The sequence below is a fragment of the Rhineura floridana genome, chromosome 1 (genome assembly GCF_030035675.1).
Source record: "Rhineura floridana isolate rRhiFlo1 chromosome 1, rRhiFlo1.hap2, whole genome shotgun sequence".
Classification (NCBI taxonomy): domain Eukaryota; kingdom Metazoa; phylum Chordata; class Lepidosauria; order Squamata; family Rhineuridae; genus Rhineura; species Rhineura floridana.
The window spans coordinates 119226459-119246992 of NC_084480.1; the positions used below are offsets into that span (position 1 = coordinate 119226459).

Below are 20534 nucleotides of genomic sequence, written 5' to 3' on the forward strand. Positions count from 1 at the left end.
CTTTGGCTTTAAGAATGACAATTAAGCAGATCATGGATGTACAAGAAGGGACTTTATCTCTAGACATGTTTCAGAAGATAATGAATGGGATTAACTCAATAAAACAAGAACTGAGAAATAATAGACAAGCGTGGAGAATTGAATTTCATGAAATGAGACAGGAGCTGAAAGAAACTCAGGATTCTATGAGAAAGGAGAATAAAGATAGATCTGGAAAACAAAAAAAGGATGAAAGAGAAATTAAAGGCAAGGTTCAAACTATGGAGATTGGCTTAATTATGGACATGAAAAAAGATTAGGATTTCCTGGCTGTGATGGATCCTGGAGACAAATATTACAGTTTGGAATTCAGCGCTGTCCCTGAAGGAATTGAAGAGATTGGAGATAAAGATATTATCGGTTCAAAAAAATTCCTGGACTGGAAGGATTTGATGGAACTTGAAATGGAGAAAGTTAACAGAATTAATCCCTGTTTTGTGTCAATGGAAAAACCTTCAAGAGATGTACTAGTGTATCATGTGGAAAAGAGGAACAGAGATGCGGCTTTGCAACAATACTTCAGTGATACGTTTGGATTTGATGGCAAGAAAATATCTGTGATGGAGGAAATTCCTATCAGACTTTTATTATATGACTATGACAGCAAGATTTTTGGGTGCGTAAAGATGGAAGATGGAAGATGGACCCAATATGGATAATGACAGAAGAGCGATTTAAAATTACTGGACTTAGTAGATTTGATGAGTTGGATTAATTGATATGTTTATTTAGTAAAAAATTGATTGATATATATCTCAAGGATTGGAAACTTCTCTTTGACTTTTTGTGGAAGATTAAAACGATAGGATGTTAATGAGATTTGAAACCAACTAAGATAACCGCTGGAGGAAGGTGATTTTATAATCTATTAAGAGATAGGTTTGTTATATATTATAGATTTATAGCTGAATTATAGCGATTTGAAATTACTGGACTTAGTAGATTTGATGAGTTGGATTAATTGGCATGCTTATTTAGAAAAAAATTGATTGACATGTATCTCAAGGATTGGAAACTTCTCTTTGACTTTTTGTGGAAGATTAAAATGATATGATGTTAATGAGATTTGAAACCAACTAAGATAACCGCTGGAGGAAGGGGATTTTATAATCTATTAAGAGATAGGTTTGTTATATATTATAGATTTATAGCTGAACTATGACAAATCGGAAGTCAATATTCTTTCTTTTATATATATATATATATATATATTTCTTTTTGTATTGTACTAGTTATTGATTTGTGTTGTTTTCTTTTTGTATTGTTTTGGTTCTGAAAATTGGAATAAAAATTAATTGAAAAAAACCTCTTTTTGTTCCCTTAGATATAAATTTTTCACCAACATCTTTGTTTTTTGATTATTAATCTTAAATCCTGCTAACGGTCCAAATTCTTTTAATTTATCCATCAATACATTAATTCCTTCCAAAGGATTTTCTAATACAATCATCAAGTCATCAGCAAATGCTCTCAGTTTATATACTTCTTTTTTTATCTTTAATCCCGAAATCCTTTTATCTTGCCTTATATCTCTAAGCAGCACTTCTAAGACCAAGATAAATAAAAGGGGAGATAACGGACATCCCTGTCTTGTACCCTTTTGTATTTCACATGAATCCGTTAAGCCCCCGTTGACAATTATCTGTGCCTTCTGAGATGTATAAATCGATCTAATCCATTTAATAAAATTATCTCCAAAATCCATTTGCTCCAGGACCTTAAACATAAATTTCCAATTCAAATTATCAAACGCTTTCTCAGCATCTAAAAACATCAAAGCTGCTTGTTTATCACTTCGTTGTTCTAAATATTCCAACACATTCAAAACATTCCTGACGTTATCACGCAGTTGTCTTTTAGGTAAAAAACCCGATTGATCTTCCTGGATAAATTGTTGCAATATTATTTTCATTCTTTCTGCCAAAATCATTGTAAATATTTTATAATCATTATTCAATAAAGATATCGGCTGATAATTTTTTGTTTTAGTTAGGTCCTGCTCCTCTTTAGGTATTAATGTTATATTAGCATTTTTCCAACTATCAGGAATCTTCCCGTCTTGCAAAACAGAATTCATTGTATACTGTAAAGGTAACAAGAGTTCCTCCTCTAAACATTTGTAGTACACTGCTGATAACCCATCCGGTCCTGGCGCCTTTCCTAATTTAATTTTACTTATAGCTTCAGATATCTCTCTTGACGTGATAGAGCCATTAATAGCTTGTCTCTGAAAATCTGTAATTTTAGGCAAATTCTGTTTAGATATGTACTCTTCTATTTTTTCAGAGGGAATTTCCTGACACTTGTATAAAGTTGAATAATACTGATGAAAAAACCTTTTGAATTTTTGCGTTATCCGTCAACATCTCATCTCCTTCTTGTATCTTTAAAATAAGATTTTTTTGTCGTTCTTTTCTTAATTTATATGCTAACCATTTCCCTGGTTTATTTGCAAATTCAAAAGTCCTTTGTTTAGCAAAATTTATTTTCCTTTCAATTTCTCTCACTGTCAGCATTGATACTTGGTTCTGTAACATTTTAATTTGTTTTACAATAAAAACTTTAGTTGGATTCTTTTTCAATTCTTCCTCTTTTTGTTTTATTTCTTCCAAGATTAATTGCATTTTCTGTTGTTTCTTCTTTTTTAATTCAGAGTTGCATTTAATAAAATATCCCCTCATGAATGCTTTACTTGTATCCCAAACAATATTTTCATCTGTTCCTTTACGTAAATTATGTTCAAAAAACTCTTTTAATTTCTTCTTACATTCTTGTACTACTTTATCATTCTGTAATAAAGATTCATTTAGTCTCCATCTAAATCCAAGATTTTTCTTTTTAAAAGTTAATATCACAGGATTATGATCAGAGAAAGTTTTTGGTAATATGTCCATCTTGGAGATGTCTTTCACTAGATTTTTAGACATCCAAATCATGTCAATCCTCGAGAATGCTTTGTGTCTTTCTGAAAAATAAGTGAATTCCTTTGCGTTATCATTTATGTATCTCCAGGTATCCACCAATTCTAAATTTTCCATCAACTCAAAGCAAATCTTCGGTAATTTACCCTGTGTCTCTTTAATGTTTTTCTCAGAAAGTCTGTCAATTTGTGGTGAGATTACTCCATTCCAATCACCCATAACACACCAGTGATCATATGAGAAATCTAACAATTTTTCCATAAGTCCCGTGTAAAATCTTGTTTTATCTTCATTGGGGGCATAGATACCCACTATCAAAATTTTTATCCCCTGTAAGGTAATTTCAACCCCCACAAATCTGCCACTATCATCCGATAATATCAATTTAGGAGACAATTGTGGGTTAATATAGAGAACACCACCATTTATTTTTTTCAATCCAGCCGAAATAAATTCTTCACCCAAATTTTTACAAATCAAATATTTGGAATCTTTCTTCTTGATGTGAGTTTCTTGTAAACAAATTATATCCAATTTTAATTTTTTCAAATAGTGAAACACTTTCTTTCTCTTCTGCGGAGTATTGGCTCCATTTATATTCCAAGTTAGATATTTGTAATCCATCTTCAAGCGTGTATTTTAGAAAAGTCTGTACCTGTTGCTCCCATTGATCCATCCTCTTTTTTTCCTTCCTCTACCTGTTCCTGTTGACTTTGTTTAATTTTGTCTTCTTCCATGTCTTTTGAAGCTTTTCTCAAGAAATCCCTTGCTTTTTGAACTGTATTCAATCGATACTTCTGTTGTCTAAATGTAAAGATCACTCCTTCAGGAACATCCCATCTAAATTGGATTTTGCATTGTTTAAGTTTTTCTGTAAAGAAAGCATATTCTTTTCTCTTGCGTAAAAGTCTAATAGGAATTTCCTTCATCACAAGTATTTCCTTGCCATCAATTTTAAGGGCATTGTTAAAATGTTGTTGTAAAACCATATCTCTGGTCCTCTTTTTTACAAAATGGACAAGCACATCTCTTGGAATTTTTTTCATTGTTGCATATCTGGAATTAATTCTGTAAACTTTGTCTATTTCAAATTGCATCAGAGCATTCTGAGAATGACATAGAGCTACTGGAATGAGTGCTGAGAGAAGCTCTGCATCAGCAGGGTGTTAAAACTGTGTGGGTGTGGGTGTATTTAATGGAAAAAGAGGACTTCCACCATCCCACCCCAACAAAGCATTGGTGGTAAGAGATGGAAAGCCCCCAAATGGAGTGTTTCAGGATGAGGTTCAGGTGGGATCATGGATCCCCAAAGTGGTCTAACCATTAGACCCCTCAACTATGCTAGCCTGGAGCTGGCATCACGAAAGCAACAGGAAAATCCCCCTCTTCATCTATGTCTGGTGCGAACCAGCTGTGCTTCAGATGTAATACTGGGTCCACCACTTCATGTCTCTCCAGTCCCTTGTTAGGGTTACTTTGTAAATAAATGTTCGTTAACCTTCTTATTTGTCTTAAACTTATTTCTCCCCTTTATTTCTGGTTTCCTTCATTAACATTTCTGTGGGTCAACTGGCTTTGGCCGGCCTTTGCTGAGATCCTTGAGGCTTGGTGGCACTGCTGCTTGTGGCCTCTGTTGCTTGGTGAGAAAGCAATAAGCCCAAGGGAGGACTGTCTGCTTCACCTAAGGAACAATTTGCCAGCTCATGAATTTGGCATCCCATCCAAACACAGGAGCAGATGATCTCCCTGCTTCATATCGGTGGCAAACCAAGACTGGCATAACGTTTCAAACTGCATTAGCAAGCCTGGTGAGATCAGACAGCCAACAGTTAAATCAGCCAGGATCCAAAAGTCAATTTTCCGACAACGTTGCTTACTGTATCCAGCTAATCAGATGCTGGTGCCTCCTTGAAACAGCACAATGCCTCACAGACCCCGAGCTGCAGACACAACAACAAAGTCAAGCATGCTTCTTAGGCATTGGAGGTATATTAGTCACTGCTTCAGAGCAGAGGAGAACAAAAGGCTATTTCTCTGTCCAGAGGAGCCCCCAGAAGACTTTCTGCATTTACATTTTCGCCAAAAACCATAGGGCCAAAAACAAATGCATAAACCTACTAGGAAAAACACTGTGGATTTCAGTGGATCTTTGGACAGATTGTCTCTAACAAAGCAAGCTTTGCTTCAGTCTCTGGTCAGAGTGGCACCTCTTTTCCACTGCAGCATAGGCATGTAGGAAGCTGGCTTGGACCAGGTCAGACTATTGGTTCCTTGAGGCCAGGATTGTCTGTGACTGGCAGCAGCTTCCCAGGATCTGAAGCGGGGGCCTTTCTCATCTGCTCTTTGATCCTTGTAACTAGAGATTCAAGGGACCTCCTGCATATAATAGGTCACCCACTGAACTATGGTGGCTTCCAGACTGTCAGTATTTTGTGGGTATGATTCAATCACATACCAGCAAATTTAGGTTAAAGTGCATTTGTGAACTTTTGTGCAACAAACCCACTTTTAAAAAAGCTGGATTTATTAATTTTTTAGTAAGAAAAGTGACAAGAAAGTGCACTGTAAGTGTGGGATAATTAATGTCATGCAACATCATATCTGCAGTACTGAAATGAAGGAGGGGGGCTTGCACATGAAATTGTGCTCCTTGCCAGAAAGCTCGAGGACTGGCACCTTTTTACACTGGACAGTACCGCCACCACTTTGCCAAAGGACTAGGAGAAGGGAAGGAACAGCCCAATGCTGTAATAAATTGGTGTCTTCTTCTAATCATTTTGCACCAAACTGAATAAAATGATCCAGAGAATCAGATCTGATATTGTTAGTTTTGTGTGTGTGTGTACATACCCAACTCTTCTTAAAAACAAACTAGAGCTAGATGTAAAAACAACAGTTAGAACCCTTTCTATCAAAAGTCATAACAAAAGAACAAGCCCGGCATCCCCCAACTACTTTTGAAAGTATTTTGGATAAATATTTAGTGAGAAAGGTTTGGTCTCTGATATATATGGTGTGTTATTAGACCTGGACATTGGGCAAAGCAGAGAGGAAATTGTGGGAAAGAGATTGTGGCCCATTCTTGTGTCACAACCCTCCGCACCTCCTTTGAAGAGGACACACAAAAAAGGGCCCCAGATCCTGGTCTAGGGTGTTTCATATGGGGAGAGGCGGTCCTTGAGGTATTGGAGTCTTGAGCTGTATAAGGCTTTATCAGTCAAAACCAGCACTTTGAATTGAGCCCAGAAACTAATTGGTAGCTAGTGCAGCCGTGCCAGAATTAGTGTTATGTCCTCAGACCGTCTTGCCCCAGTGAGCGATCTGACTGCTGAATTCTGCACCAGCTGCAGTTCCCAAACTCTTCAAAGGCAGCGCCACATATAACACATTGCAGTAATCTAGCCTAGGCTCTGAGGTTACCAGAATATAAGACAAAAGAAGATTATTTCCCAAACTGGAGGGGTTCAAATATGGTTTCTTGCAGAAAAGACATACTACTGCCTAAGAACATATTACTGCCATCCTAAGCACACACCTGAGGAACCTGACTTCCCTTAAGAAGCCCATCCACATTCTCAGGCAGAACAAACTGACAGGTATGCATAGAAACCTGATAACATCAGCTTTTCCACCTCCTGTCATTCCTAACTCCCCAGTGCCACTATGCACTGTTGTACTGCCACGTTGGATAATCCCTGTAGTTGCATGAATGCATCTCTCTCTGTGTTTGTGTGCTATGCATGTATGGAGGGGGGATGCGTTTAATGTCTTGAGGGCAACTGTGGAGCATACACACAGAGTTCTGAATTTATTAAAGGCAGAAGAAAAGTTCTGAAAACCTGAAATCATTAAGAAACAAATTAGTTTCTTAATAAGATATATCAATCTTTGAGAGGAAATTGAATGTGGAGTGTGCTTGAAATAATTAGAAAGGGAAGGAACAAATTTACAGCTGACTGATTAGAATGCCAGAACTGTGTTCTAATGGGTAGTGGATTACTTTTACTTTTGCTTTTGTAATTATATCTATGCAGGGCTGGCATTAGGCAATCCACAGTGGGAAATGAAGGGCCCGACCGTACCTCTCTGAGGAGGTTGTTCCATAATTGGGGTGCCACATTTGAAAAGGTGCCACCTTTCCCCCCACCAACCCTAAAGCTGTTAGTGGCAGATATGAAGAAAGGCCTGAGAAGAGAAGAGTTCCCACTGGAGGAGTGATTTCTGAGATGCCTTGGTCCCAGATCATTCGGGTGGTTCACAGGCCAAAGCCAGAATGTTGAATTGAGCCTGGATAGGTTGTATGAGAAAGCAAGCTCATGGAAAGACTGTTTATATTCAAGAACTGAGAAGAATACAAAATGGAACTGGAATAGCTTACAGTTCAAATTTGCCTTATAAGATTTGGGTAACATTAATTATTGGGTCATCACAAATGGAACTTCATCAGGTGAATAGACATCTGTTCCACATAATTTAATGGTAACCCATGCCATCAACACAGACTTCTGTATCATTTAAGAACATAAGAAGACCTTCTGGATCAGGCCAATGGCCCATCTAGCCCAGCATCCTGTTCTCACAGTGACTAATTAGTTGCCCATGGGAAACCCGCAAGCAGCACCTGGCTACAAGAGCACTCTCCCCTACTGCGATTTCCAGCAACTGGTATTTCAGAGCCATATCACCCCTGACTACGGAGGCAGAGCATAGCTGTCATGGCTAGTAGCCATTGATAGCCTTATCTTCCATGAATTTGTCTACTCCTGTTTTAAAGCCATCCAACTTGGTGGCCCTCCCTGCCTCTTGTGGGAGCAAATTTAATAGTTTAACTATGTGCTGTGTGTAGAAGAACTTTCTTTTGTTCGTCCTGAATCTTCGAACACTCAGTGCCATTGGGTGACCACGAGTTCTAGTATTATGAGAGAGGGACAATAACATTTCTCTATCCACTCTCTCCATGCCATGCATAATTATATTCACTTCTATCATGTCACCCCTTACTTGCCTTTTCTCTAAACTAAAAAGCCCCCAATGCTGCAACCTTTCCTCATAGGGGAGCCGCTCTATCCCCTTGACCATCTCGGTTGCCCTTTGCTCTTTAAACCAGGCATAGGGAGCCCTTTTCATCCCAAGGAACATATTCCCTTCTGGAAGCCACATGCCGGTGGTGGGTGGAGACAGAGACAAACGTGGGCAGATCAGCAAATGTGAATTTTACCTTTGTGCAATAGGCTTGTGTCAACACATGTTTACACCCCCCCCTCTCCTCTATCAAGGCAAGCAGGTAGCGTGATCAGAGTTAAAGGCCACGTGTCAGCCAGGTGAAAACACCCAAGGAGGATGAAAAGTGAGGGATGTGGCTTGCAGAGAGGAGGTGGTGGCTAAGGATGGGGTATGGCTTGGGGAGAGTCCCAAGAGCCAAGACGAGAGGCTGCAGGGCTGCATTTGGCCCCTAGGCCTGAGGTTCCTTATCTGCGATTGAGGCAATTGTATTGGTCCTCAGAAATGCATCCCTGCTGTGTTACCCTTTTCTGTCTTGGAAGGCTCTAAAGACCAACAGGTTGAGAAAAGCTGAGCAAGAATTGCACAGCTTCTGTCAAGGACAAGCTGTGCTTACCTGTATGAGGCTCCAACCTTCTGGGACCTGATATCTTAAAAAGATTAACATCTGCTCATCCCAGTGGTTTACAGTCTGCTGCTAACAGACATGCAAATGAATACAAAACATCATGCCTGATCCTTCTGTCAGTTACATAGGAGGATAAATCAAGAGAAATTACACAGAGCAAAGTGAGTAACACGCACTTCCCATTCATCATACAGCTAGTTCACAAAATGCTTTTCACTGCTTTTTGTAGTCATTTATTGGGGCGAGCAATAAGCCCACACATTGGATTTGGGATCTTCACTACTGTGGCTTGAATGTCATATTGATGGGAGAAGACAACTTAAAAAAAAAAACCAACTACCAATAATAGCCCTTTGCGCTCTGCATTAATCTTCATTACAAACTGGAATAGAATTCCCACCTCAACTACAAGCATGAAATCCTCATTCTGGGACATGGGGCTCAGAATACTGTTTAAAAGGTATGGCTGTCTTATCTAAGGGTGCTTTCAGATTGTCACTAATTTGGGGTGGGATTTAATCACATACAGGCAAATTCAAGTTGCACAATTAAAGATTATTTTTAATTTTATTTAACAAGATTGATATGCCATTTGATTGCAATAAAACCTCAGAGTGGTTTACAAAAGACATAAAATCAAATGTTCAATAAAAGACAGTTAAAACAGGTATTTAAAAACATTCAAAAACTAATTTAAAACAGCAATAAACTAAAAATAAATGTAGATGTTGTACATGCCTGGATAGGCTTGCCTAAAGAAAAATGTTTCAAGCAGGTACATAAACAAAAAAATGTTTTACCTTAACAAAAGGTTTTTTGGCACTCTCTGGTGCAACCAACCTACTCACCCGTCCCCAATAAGTCTTTTTGGGATAAGGCAAGTGATGAGAAGATTCACTGGAAAGAGTGGGATACCCCTTGCTTGAGGCAAAGTTGCATAACCTCCCTGCAGACTATTGGTCTGTCTAAGCTCTGTATTGTCTACACTAAATAGCAGCAACTCTCCAGGATTTCAGGCTGGCGTCCCTCCCACTTCTCCCTGGAGATGCCAGCCACTGAAAGATACTCTGCTGCTGAGCTCTGGCCCTTCTCTATCTCACAAAATAATGTAATGTAGATGGGATTGGATGCAAGCATTATCCTCCCGCCCACCCCCCCAAAAAATGGAAGGGAAAAACCCTTAAATATAGACTGTCTAAAACCTGTCCTGACAGCTGGTATAGCACAGTGGGGAGGAGAGACTGGCTGGGAGTCCAGAGTCTGTGAGTTCAAATCCCCACTTGTGTCTCCTGGGTATAAAGGGCCAGCTAAAGATCACCCCTACAGGGAGTGGCTCAGGAGTTACGTGCCACCTGTGCAGCCGTGGGCAAGATGCATACTCCCAAGGAGCCCAGTTGCCCCCCAGCTGGCAGTTGCGGACAAGGAAGGGGCTGGCTTGTGCAACTGTGGCAAGCTGAGCAGGCCCTAGCCAGCTGGGGAGGACTAGCCTCAGAGGGAGGCAATGGTAAACCCCCTCTGAATACCACTTACCATGAAAACCCTATTCACAGGGTCGCCATAAGTCGGGATCGACTTGAAGGCAGTCCATTTGCAAGCATGATTGCACAGGAGTAAATCCCACTGAACTCACCAAAAATGCAAATTATCGAAACTGTCCTTCTCCCCTCCTCCTCCCCTCCCTGCCCCTCCCCCAGGTCAGTGTTGGACTATGACCTGGGAGACCAGGGTTCGAATCCCCACACAGCCATGAAGCTCACTAGGTGACCTTGGGCCAGTCACTGGCTCTCAGCCTCAGAGGTAGGCAATGGTAAACCCCCTCTGAATACCGCTTACCATGAAAACCCTATTCACAAGGTCGCCATAAGTCGGAATCGACTTGAAGGCAGTCCAAAACCTGTCCTATGAGGAGTGACCATGCTCAGTGAGCAGGGAGGGAATAAAAAAATAGAGGAGGGGAATGGCACGGCTGAGACCCTGAACAAAAGCATTTCACACAGCAACATTTTGTTGCAGGGCGAGCCTTCTATTGTCTAAGTCACCTCAAAATTATGTTGAGAATTAGATCCATTCACTATGGGTTGGGAGGAAGACTACTTATTCTAATTAAGGCTGCAATCCTATTTTCACTTACCTGGGAGTAAGCCCTAATAACCTGCATGGGATTTACTCCTGAGTAGACACTTATAGGATAGTGCTGTTATTTACCAACTCCAAATAAGTGTTGTTTCAAGATTGCTGGAGGAAAGCATTGATGATTCCTGTTTACTATTAAAACAAGCTGCAAGTGGTTCAACATACATTGGCTGTAACAAGAGGATGTCCCTATCATTCCCAATTACATTTTGATAAGCTTCTATAAAGAGAAGCCCTTTTGGACAGTTCAGCTATCAACCACTGACTATGACTGAAGAACAAAGCTATAAATATTCACTAACAGGCAAAAAACCCCAAACACCTTGCAGTTTAAGAACGTACCTATAGCCAACAGATATTTCTATCAAACTTTAAAAAACAGGGAAATTGGGCAGCTATACTGAGTGTCCCAGGGGAGCAGGAGACCTGACCTCCTCTCTGAGATATTGTACTGCTTGTAAAAGTGCAAACACAATTTGGGTTGGTCTTTCACAGCCCAATCCACTTCCTGTATAGCTTGAAAGAATTTGGTAACGTGCCTCTGAGCATATGGTGAATGGGGGCAACACTTGCAGTCAGGACTACATCTCGAAAGATGGAGAATTACATTTTTTGTATGTTTGTTGGTGTTCTTGCTTTGCTTCTTTCCTGTGTTATTACTGTTTCTACCGAGTATCTAACCTAGAAAACTATATTTCTGTCATTATTCATCCTAGAAATCTGTGTCAAATTTGTTTTTTATTAATTTCAAGATCTTCTTATTGGTCAATGACATACGATGGTGAAGACAGCCTTTTGTGTTTCACACTGGAGGTTAATGTTCTATTTCTATTTTGGGTGCATTAACAGTTGAATCTGAAACTGCAGTTTGATGTAAAATCAGACTGATTACAATTTGTTGCGACTTAAGCAATGAATCTAGCCGTTGGAAAAAACAACGTTGGCCTGCTCAAGATGCATGTGTTCAGCCTGCTTTGCTTAAACTTGTCCACTTAAGGAAAGGTGGGCATGGTCAATCAAAAACATAGAGCACACCTAGAATTTTGCTAGAATATATTTCACCTCCCACTGTCTTATCTTGTGCAAACTGAAACACTCCTCATGTCCACTGGAGACTATTCTGCACATGCACAGCACATGTCTGGCTTCTGTTATTTGGGCTGATTGCAGGTGTTGCCACCACTCACCATGTGCTCAGAGGCACATTATCAAATTCTTCCAACCTACATAGGCAGTGGATTGGACTGTGAAAGACCAACCCAAATTGTGTTTGCATTTTTACAAATTTGAAAGCCAGTACAATACCTGAAAGGATGTCAGGTTTCCTGCTCCCCTGGCACACTCACTATAGCTGCCCAATTTCCCTGCTTTTTAAAGTTTGATAGAAATATCTGTTGGCTATAGGTACATTCTTAAACTGCAAGTTTGTTTTGCCTATTAGTGAATATTTATAGATTTGCTCTTCAGTTATAGTGGGTGGTTGATAGTTGAACAGTCCAAAAGGGCTTCTTTTTATAGAAGCTTATAAAAATGTAATTGGAAATGATAGGGACATCCTCTTGTTACAGCCAATATATGTTGAACCACTTGCAGCTTCTTTTAAGACAATAGCGGAGAGGAGAGGAGAGGGAAGGAAGGAAGGAAGGGAGGGGGAGGGAAGCAGCAAGCTGGAGGGGATAAGAGGGAGGAGGAGAGGATGGCACTTTTGATCATTTGCATGCTTTTTGAGTATAGTGGGATTTACTGCTGCACAATCATGCTTATGATAGGTGAAACTGACCCAGGGAGGGGCAGGAAGGGGAGAGAAGAGGGATGGGGCAGAGAAGGGAAGGAAGGGAAAGGGGAGGGGAGGAGATTGGGTGGGCAGGCACTGGGCAGAGGGAAAGCCCCTTTCCTTTCCAAAAGGAAAACACTGTGAACAGTATCATTGTTTTTCAGGGTTTTCCCCACCTTTTTATTCTACAGCAGGCACATGTAGTGCCACCAAAATTTAAACCAAAGTTGTCACTAGCTACATCCACACCAGATCTTTATTTTACTTTAGTCAGTCATGGCTTCCCCTAAAGAATCCTGGGAAGTGTAGTTTGTGAAGGGTGCTGAGAATTGCTAGGAGATTCCCTGTTCCCCTCACAGAGGTACAATCCCCAGAAGAGGGGCTGCAGTTAAACCACTCTGACCACTGGAGCTCTGTCCCGGGAATAGGAGTCTCCTAACCATTTTCAGCACCCTTCACAAACTACACTTCCCAAGGATTCTTTGGGGGAAGCCATGACTGTCTAATGTGGAATCAATGTCTAGCGTCAGTGTGGCACCCTGATTAGTGAAGCCAAATAGCTCTGAGTCTGGCTTTTAGAACACTGACTGTTGTGTCTTACTGAGCATGCCCGGCCCTATAATAGACTTCAATGTTAAATTTCTTAATTTGATTAAAAATCAGCCAGGCATTTTTTTTACTTTTAAACTGCAGAAGATGAAGGTCAGAGTATGTGTCAAGGTCAGTATTAGGATTACAGGTACTCTGTGAACATGGCTGATTTTTAATGGATTTCAAGAAATTACAAGACCACTGACAGACAAAGTTCAACAGTGTTCTGGATTTCTTTTTTGTTTTACACTTTGAACTCTTGATTCTCCCTGAGTGTTTTGTGTATCACCACGAAAACCTAGAGGGTTGTTAAGCAAGGGTTTCTGAGTTCAGGACTATAAATTTGTAAAGTTTGGATTTGAAATGAGCTTATGGGAAGCAGCAGTATAGCATGAGGGGAGTATTTTCAATTTGACATCATGCAATGCGAAGAATCCATGCTGGCTATAGTATACAACCACACTTGTGGCTGTATAATACATAGAATCACAGACTACTTTTTTTTGAAGGTGAACCATTCCAAGGTTTTGCTTGGATAATGTATAAAATTGACTTTTGTTGCTGCTGTTCAGAAGGATTGTTATTTGTTCTCTGTTCAGTATTATCTTGGAGGCGAATGAAATTTCAGCATTAAAGTTTACTTGACTTTACTGTAGTCAATAAAATAACTCCAAAGAAACCCATAAAGAGATTTTATTTCTGAAATGAATCTACCCTGTTTATTGCATATCAACTACTCTTTAGGAAGAAACCCCTTTGTGTTGGAAGATCTATCCTTGGTATGTGTGCCCAGATCCTGTGTTATGCAATACATTGTTAACGCTTTAACACAGACATAAGGCAGCCACAAAATATGCCTTACCCCAAGATGCACTGAACCCAACACTACTCAGTTCATTGTAAAATGCCCCAGATTAGGCTTTTAAGGTGCAGTCCTATTTCACACTTACCTGGGAATAAGTCCCATTGAGCTCATTGGGGCTTACTTCTGAGAAGATATGTAGAGAATTGCACTTTTGGTATCATTTGTAATGTGCAACAATTTACACTATATGAAATGTGGCAAAAGCCACACGTGTGTTTTGTAGTCATTTCACAGCTGGTTCTCAGCTGAAAGCTGCCGAACTGTTGTAAAGTAAATTAGGGGGAAACAGAACTCGCACAGGAACTAAGGGCCAAACTATACTAACTACTAATTGCATGAGTAGCTTTAAAACCCTAAATGGCAAATGTCTGGATTGGGCCCCTGGCAGGTGCTAAGCAGGGCTTTAATCCCTTCTGCAGTGGCACCTGGTGGCTCCATGTCAGCTGGGCAATGGAATCCACTCTGGGTTTTAATCCTAACTTTCATGCTAAACCCCAGAGTGGATTCCACTGCCCCACTGACATGGAGCCACCAGGCACCACTGCTCCTCTGCTCTCACTCCATAAACAGGTTGAGTCCCCTGTGCCTGGTATTTGCATCAGAATAAAAGGTCTCATTTGCACCAGTGGAAGCTTTCCTTCCAATGCAAATAGCAGATACCAGCCCCCTGATATAGACTGGATTCCACTGGAGACAAAATGTTAAAGCCCTGCTTGTCCCCCACTCCCTTGCATGGCATAACACAAAATTAGAGAGTAGTCATGCAGCAGCTTTTCCCATAATTGTATTTCCATACTAGAATTGGCTGGTTAAATTTCTGCCTGCCATACAGCTGTTAAAGACACAAGAACCCTGTTTTCCCCCAATGCCAATCCTAAACCAAAGCCTAAGTAAGCTCCATTCAACACAAAGAGTATTACTTCTGAGTAGACATGTATGCCATTGTACTGTAAGTTAACTCTGCAGTGAATTCTTAATGGGTGCCAAGCAGGAGACATCCCTAAGCCTCTTTGCAAAATTTTCACATTTGCCTTATGTGAGGAGGAGGATTCCTTAACATCCACCCACCCTTATTGTGCAGTACTGTTTGTAGCAAATAATTTCTAGGCACTACCTGATCTCCGGCGAACCCAGCACACGAAAGATGCATCTTGGTTACTAAGGAAAGAGGAAGGGCAAACTATGGAGATTCCAAGGACTGGCGGGGAAAGATAAAAGCAGGAAAAGTGCAGTAAAAGGAGCACCTCTTTAGGACCCAAGAGATTCCTATTGCCTAGTATCCAAGCATCTCATTTTTCAACCAAAGCTCTGACTTCACATATTGGCTAACAACACTGACAGGCAGGGCAGCCAGGCTGGCTCCTTTCACAGAAATAGCTTTGAAGGGTACCTGCACTTTTTTTCCTTCTGGGAGGGCTAGAGGCTTTTATTATTATTATTGAAGAAAGCTCACATTCTGGGCTACTTGCTGGGGGCCTCACTGAAGGCTTTGCAGGTGCCATGGTGCCCTTAGGTGACAGGCTGGCAAACCCTGGTTTACGTGTACATTAACTTGCCTTTGTGAGAGCCAGTGTGTTACAGTGTTGGACTACGACCTGGGAGACCAGGGTTCGAATCCCCACAGCCATGAAGCTCACTGGGTGACCTTGGGCAGTCACTGCCTCTCAGCCTCAGAGGAAGGCAATGGTAAAACGACCTCTGAATGCTGTTTACCAAGAAAACCCTATTCATAGGGTCGCCATTTGCCTTTTTTCCGTAGTAAAAAAAAAAACATGGATGACGCAAGCAAGCCCGTTGAGGCAGATCGCTACTCCCCTTTTACACATCAGTCTTTACTCTGAAGTAAGTACTGCTTGCACCCTGCGTTTAGCATCCTCTGCATAGCATTTTGTCCCGAGGTGAATTGCTCCGCGGATTTCCGCCCGAAGTGAGGTTCGAATCCGTGGTCTATACCTCCAAGCATTCGCGGCTGCAAGTTCCTCGGCACTTACTTAGGAGTAAGCCCCATTGAGTAGTATATATCCCCGCAAACGCGCACAGGATGGGGCTGCGGCGAGGCTCGCTGATATCCGTGCATCGGACTACTTCAGAGTAAACATGCGCAGCCTAGGGCGCTGGCTGGTCGGCCGGTCCTGGAAAGCAACGGCAGCATAATAAAGCCTACCAGGAGGGCCGCCGCTTCTAATCCTGGCTCTACAAGGCGAGGCAGCGGCAAGCGAAGGGCTGTCCCTTTAAGAGGCCGGGTTCCCTTGATTTGACGTCAGGGTGCTTCTGCACCAGAGCCCGGCATCTGCTCAGCCCCGTTCAGGCAGGAGGCGAGAGCGGCTGGAAACGGAGGGAGAAGCAAGCCGAGCCCCGTCCTTTGGCAGACCGCCGACTCTTCAGCATCTCCCCCTTCAGAGCTCTCGGCAGTATCCAGCGGCGATGTCTGTGGCGGGCTTGAAGAAACAGTTCCACAAAGCCACCCAGGTAGAGGATCGGGGGCGCACGGAGGATCGGGTTTTCCCAGCTCGCTGACCCCAGGCAGCGGCGTGTGGTGGGATGGGTGTCCGGTGGAAAGGGCAGCGCTATCCCTCCGAGCCGGCGATCTCTTGCCGTGCGGCAGATGGCGTGAGCCAAGGGGGGCCTCTAGGGGGCGCTGCGTTTGGGGTGGATAGGGCTCGTTTGCCTAAAGGCGGGCGATTGACGCTGGCAGCTTGTGGAGGGAGGGCTGTCGAGATGCGGGCACTTGGTGCCCCCTTACTTAAAAGGGCCTGGGGAAGGAGCAGAGGACATGGGGAGGGGTCTGTCCCATCTTCGTCAGTTGCCAGTCCTCCTGCGCTCTCTTCCCAACCGGCCTTGCCTGGGAGAAAAGCGCCCTGGGGAGTTGTGCTTGGCCGGGCAGCTCTACCAGCGGCAGGGAGATCGAGGAGTTCCGCACTGTGTGATTTCCGGGGGGGGGGGGAAGAAGCACCCAGAGCCACCCGAGTCGCTCGCCGCTTCATTACTTGCTAATGTTTTTCGTCCTCTCCCTGGCATCGTTCAGTGGGAGGCGCTCAGACCGGTTACCGGCAGGCGCCGGGACCTGCGCCCCTCCTCTCCCCCCCCCCTCCAGAGCACTTCAGCCACTGCACGGCGCCGGAACGGTTGGGGGCTCTTTTATCCTCCGCGCTGCTGCCCCTGCAGCCTATCTCGAGCCGAGAGAAGCGGGGGAGGAAGGGAGGGAAGTACCAAGCCCAGCAGGTTGGCTGAGGGTGCCGCGGGCGGCTGTCTGGTGGAGGGCGGAAGACGAGGCGGAGGCTTGGGGAATGGTACTGCTTCCCTCCCCTCCCAGTGGACTGTCCGGCTGGCCCACGGATTATGTACAAACCCTCTTCCAGTGACCTTGCAGGGGTGTCGGCTCTGAGCCTTACTCTCCCAAGGCGCACCATCACACGGGGTCCCTGACTGTGCCCCCCTTGCCTCCCCCCAACCTCGTAACTGGAAACCCCCCCTTCCCCTCCATAAGGTGATCGGCGTCATGGAGTCCTTGGATAGCAGCAGATCCTAGAACTACGTTAAACTTTATTCTCGGGATACACGGAAACGTGGCTTTTAAACCCCAGTTTGGAGTTGACGCGCACTTTGAGCTGTTTTCGTGCTAGGAAAAAAAGAGAGGGATGGCTTCTTTTTTGTATGTTTTTGTTTTGGTCGTGGTGGGTATCTTAAAACGTAACTTGGATGTCACAAAACTGTTTCTGTACAGGGTGAAATTAGATTTGTTTAGGGTAGAGGATCCTACACCCCTTCTCAGTAGGAAGGGATATTCCTTGAAATATAATCCTGTGTGTGTATGTCAGCCTGCAGTGTTTTTAAGAGTATAATTGTTCAGACTGCTGTGTAGTGACCAGTGGTGACATACATCTGAGTAATACAGTGATGTGGAGAGTGAAGTCAGGTGATTTAATGGTAGTACTTTAGGTCGTATTGTTATATTGCAAACCAAGGAATCAGATTCTGATTTGGTCCAATTTATGCTGGCACAGACCTGGGTCAGGGAGTCAAATTAGTTCCTTCTTAGTATCTGTGGGATGCACAATGAAGGCTACATGTTGTATAATGCTGCTTGTGAAGTATCTTCAAGATTACATCCAGCCATTTAAGATATCACCGTAGTGAATCTGTTTTGCAGGATGCGGTGCAGCGTAATGCCTTTCAGGACCTTGCACCACTGCATCCTCTTCTACCACTTCTACTGACACATGACTACAAATTTTCATTCTGTCATCTTTTACTCTAAAGCTCATTAATAGCCAGTTTCGACTGTTGCAGACTGAGTGAGCTGTGGCAAATAGTCTCTTAGGGGAATGGGAATGTCACACTGTATTGCAACGATCGTTTGATGTCAACATGACATGTTTGTTATAACCATGACATAAATGTGCAGTGGTCTTGGTTGACTTATTATATGATTTCCTTCCTGTTGGTCTCTGGCTGCATCAGGAGTACTTGCAGTGGAATATGTTTGGGAGAGGAGAAGATGGGTTTTGGCAGTCTTATAACTAGTCAGGAGTGTTTGGGATTAAAGGAAAATGAGTGGAAAAGGATTCTCTTACAGTCAACAAGAAGATTCTTGAATTGCATTAGTATTCATAGGAGCAGCAAGAGTCTTTAACAAACAGGCTATTAAAATGGGAAATACTAGAAATATGGTCCAATTATATTAGAGCTGTAATTATATACCCACTTCAGTGTAAGTCCCAGTGAGCTTCCTCATGAAGTAGATATGTCAGGTAGAGGCTTACACTATGTATGATATTACTACATTTAAACACAGATTTTGATCAATATTTTAAGCATTTTCTCTCCCATTGTAATCAGTAGCAAAAATCCAGTGAGTTTTACAACAACCCTCTATCCTGCCACCCAAACTTACGTTGTACTTACATTGGGTGTGTGAGTGGGGTTGCCTCTGAAACTTTCATGATGGTTAAATAAAGTGTGAATGAATTAATACTGTGTGCATGTGTCATACTCTCAACTATTTCCATGCAACAAAGTGTATTGTTCTAAAGGCACGGAATATAACTTGTTTGTTAAATCACATTTGATATAACTCCTGACATTTTAAATTTCAATTATTTTTTAAATTTTCAATTTTTAAAAATTGTGTGAAATATTTTTAACGACTGAATAAACAGATAAAACTGCAGAAATCTCAAAAACCTCTACCTAAAATAAAGGATGCCTCTTCTTAATTTAATTGTGGCTTTCCCCAAAATTTGCAGTTAGACTCGCTTGGTCTCCATAAAATGTGCATGGTCTGAGTTAAGGAAATGAATTTTATGACTCTTTGTCCTTTGTTCACCTTTTTAACCTCTTCTGCCTTCCAGTTACCATAATCTGACAAGGCTCACACCTACAAATCACTTTTAGCCTTCTACTGCTGGGCACTTTCACATTCCATATGAATTTTTGGACTATACCTCCTGGGTTTTTTTCCCCAACATGGCTCCAGTTCCTGGCTTTAGGCTGCAATCTGTGTCTACTCAGAAGTAAGATCCATTGGATTCAATGGGACTTACTCCCAGGTAAGTTTATATTGGATTATAGCCTTAGCCTTCTGTGTGTATCCCTAAGTTGCTTTGTACATTACATTTTTAGGTTAATACTTAAAGATTACAAGTTTGTATACAAAAATTGGGTAGTTGAGAACAGACCAAGCTCCAATGAGGAACAGAGATAAATAATCGGGAACACACGCACACCTGCAGCAGCAATAGGGCAAGAATAGGCTAGAATCTAGATGAATGACTTCCAATTCCCCTATCCCTGGGCCTCAGCAGTCTAGTACTATTGCTTTATCGTTCTAATTCTGGAGGTTTGGAACTAGATGAGCAGGAATCTGCTTATACAGCTCAAAATCCAAAGTGTTCAGTATGGGGAGAGCTGTTTTGACCTTCCACACTATGATAGAATTTTGGGAAGGACTAGAGCTGGTTGCTATGTACTGCCCACTGAAAGATTTTTAAGCTGTTGGAGACTCTGATCTCTTCTCAGAGCAAGGGTATGGAACCTGTGGCCATCCACATGTTGGACTCCAGAGTCCACAAGTCCCAGGAAGTATGGCCAACAGTCAGGGATGCAGTCCAACAACATCTGGAGGGCCACATGTTCTCCACTTCTGTTTTAAGAGGAAAGAGTTGGGTGTGTGTGCAATCAGGATTGGAGGAAGTGTTTTTCTTTTATTCCTAATAAATCCTCCCCAGAGCTCTTCTAACTTGGAACGGGCAAGCCCCCCATAAAAGTTTATAGCATCTGGCCTGTGGGTGGGGGAAGTTCAGCCCAAATTCTTTTCCTGCTTCCAGGACACTATAATAACATGGCTGCTACCCAGATCTGTTTTGCATCTTAAACAAAGTCCACAGGTTCCAGGTTGGGCAGAGGGTAGAAATAAAGAGAAATATGACAGTCTTTATATTGGCAAACCAGCCATGGTATACCAGGTAAGAATTGGTTGAAGCCAAACTTTGTAGTATTATGAACCTCTGTCAACCGTCTCCTTTGCCTTTTTCTGCATACTAAAGCAAGCCATAGACTGCTTCAGGTCAATCATGTGCAAGT

General features: G+C 42.2%; 1 protein-coding gene across 2 annotated transcripts in view; it reads left to right on the forward strand.

The window, feature by feature from the left end:
- The first annotated feature begins 15845 nt into the window (after positions 1-15845).
- SH3GL2 (SH3 domain containing GRB2 like 2, endophilin A1) overlaps positions 15846-20534 on the forward strand; it is a 160686-nt gene continuing 155997 nt past the window's right edge. The window contains exon 1 of one of the 2 annotated variants that reach the window (XM_061630600.1): positions 15846-16421. Coding sequence is in view for 1 of the 2 variants with exons in the window: in XM_061630594.1 (XP_061486578.1) it covers positions 16377-16421 (45 nt within the window). In the remaining variant the exon portion in view is untranslated. The remainder of the gene's footprint in view (positions 16422-20534) is intronic. The other variant, XM_061630594.1, reaches the window with a different exon arrangement.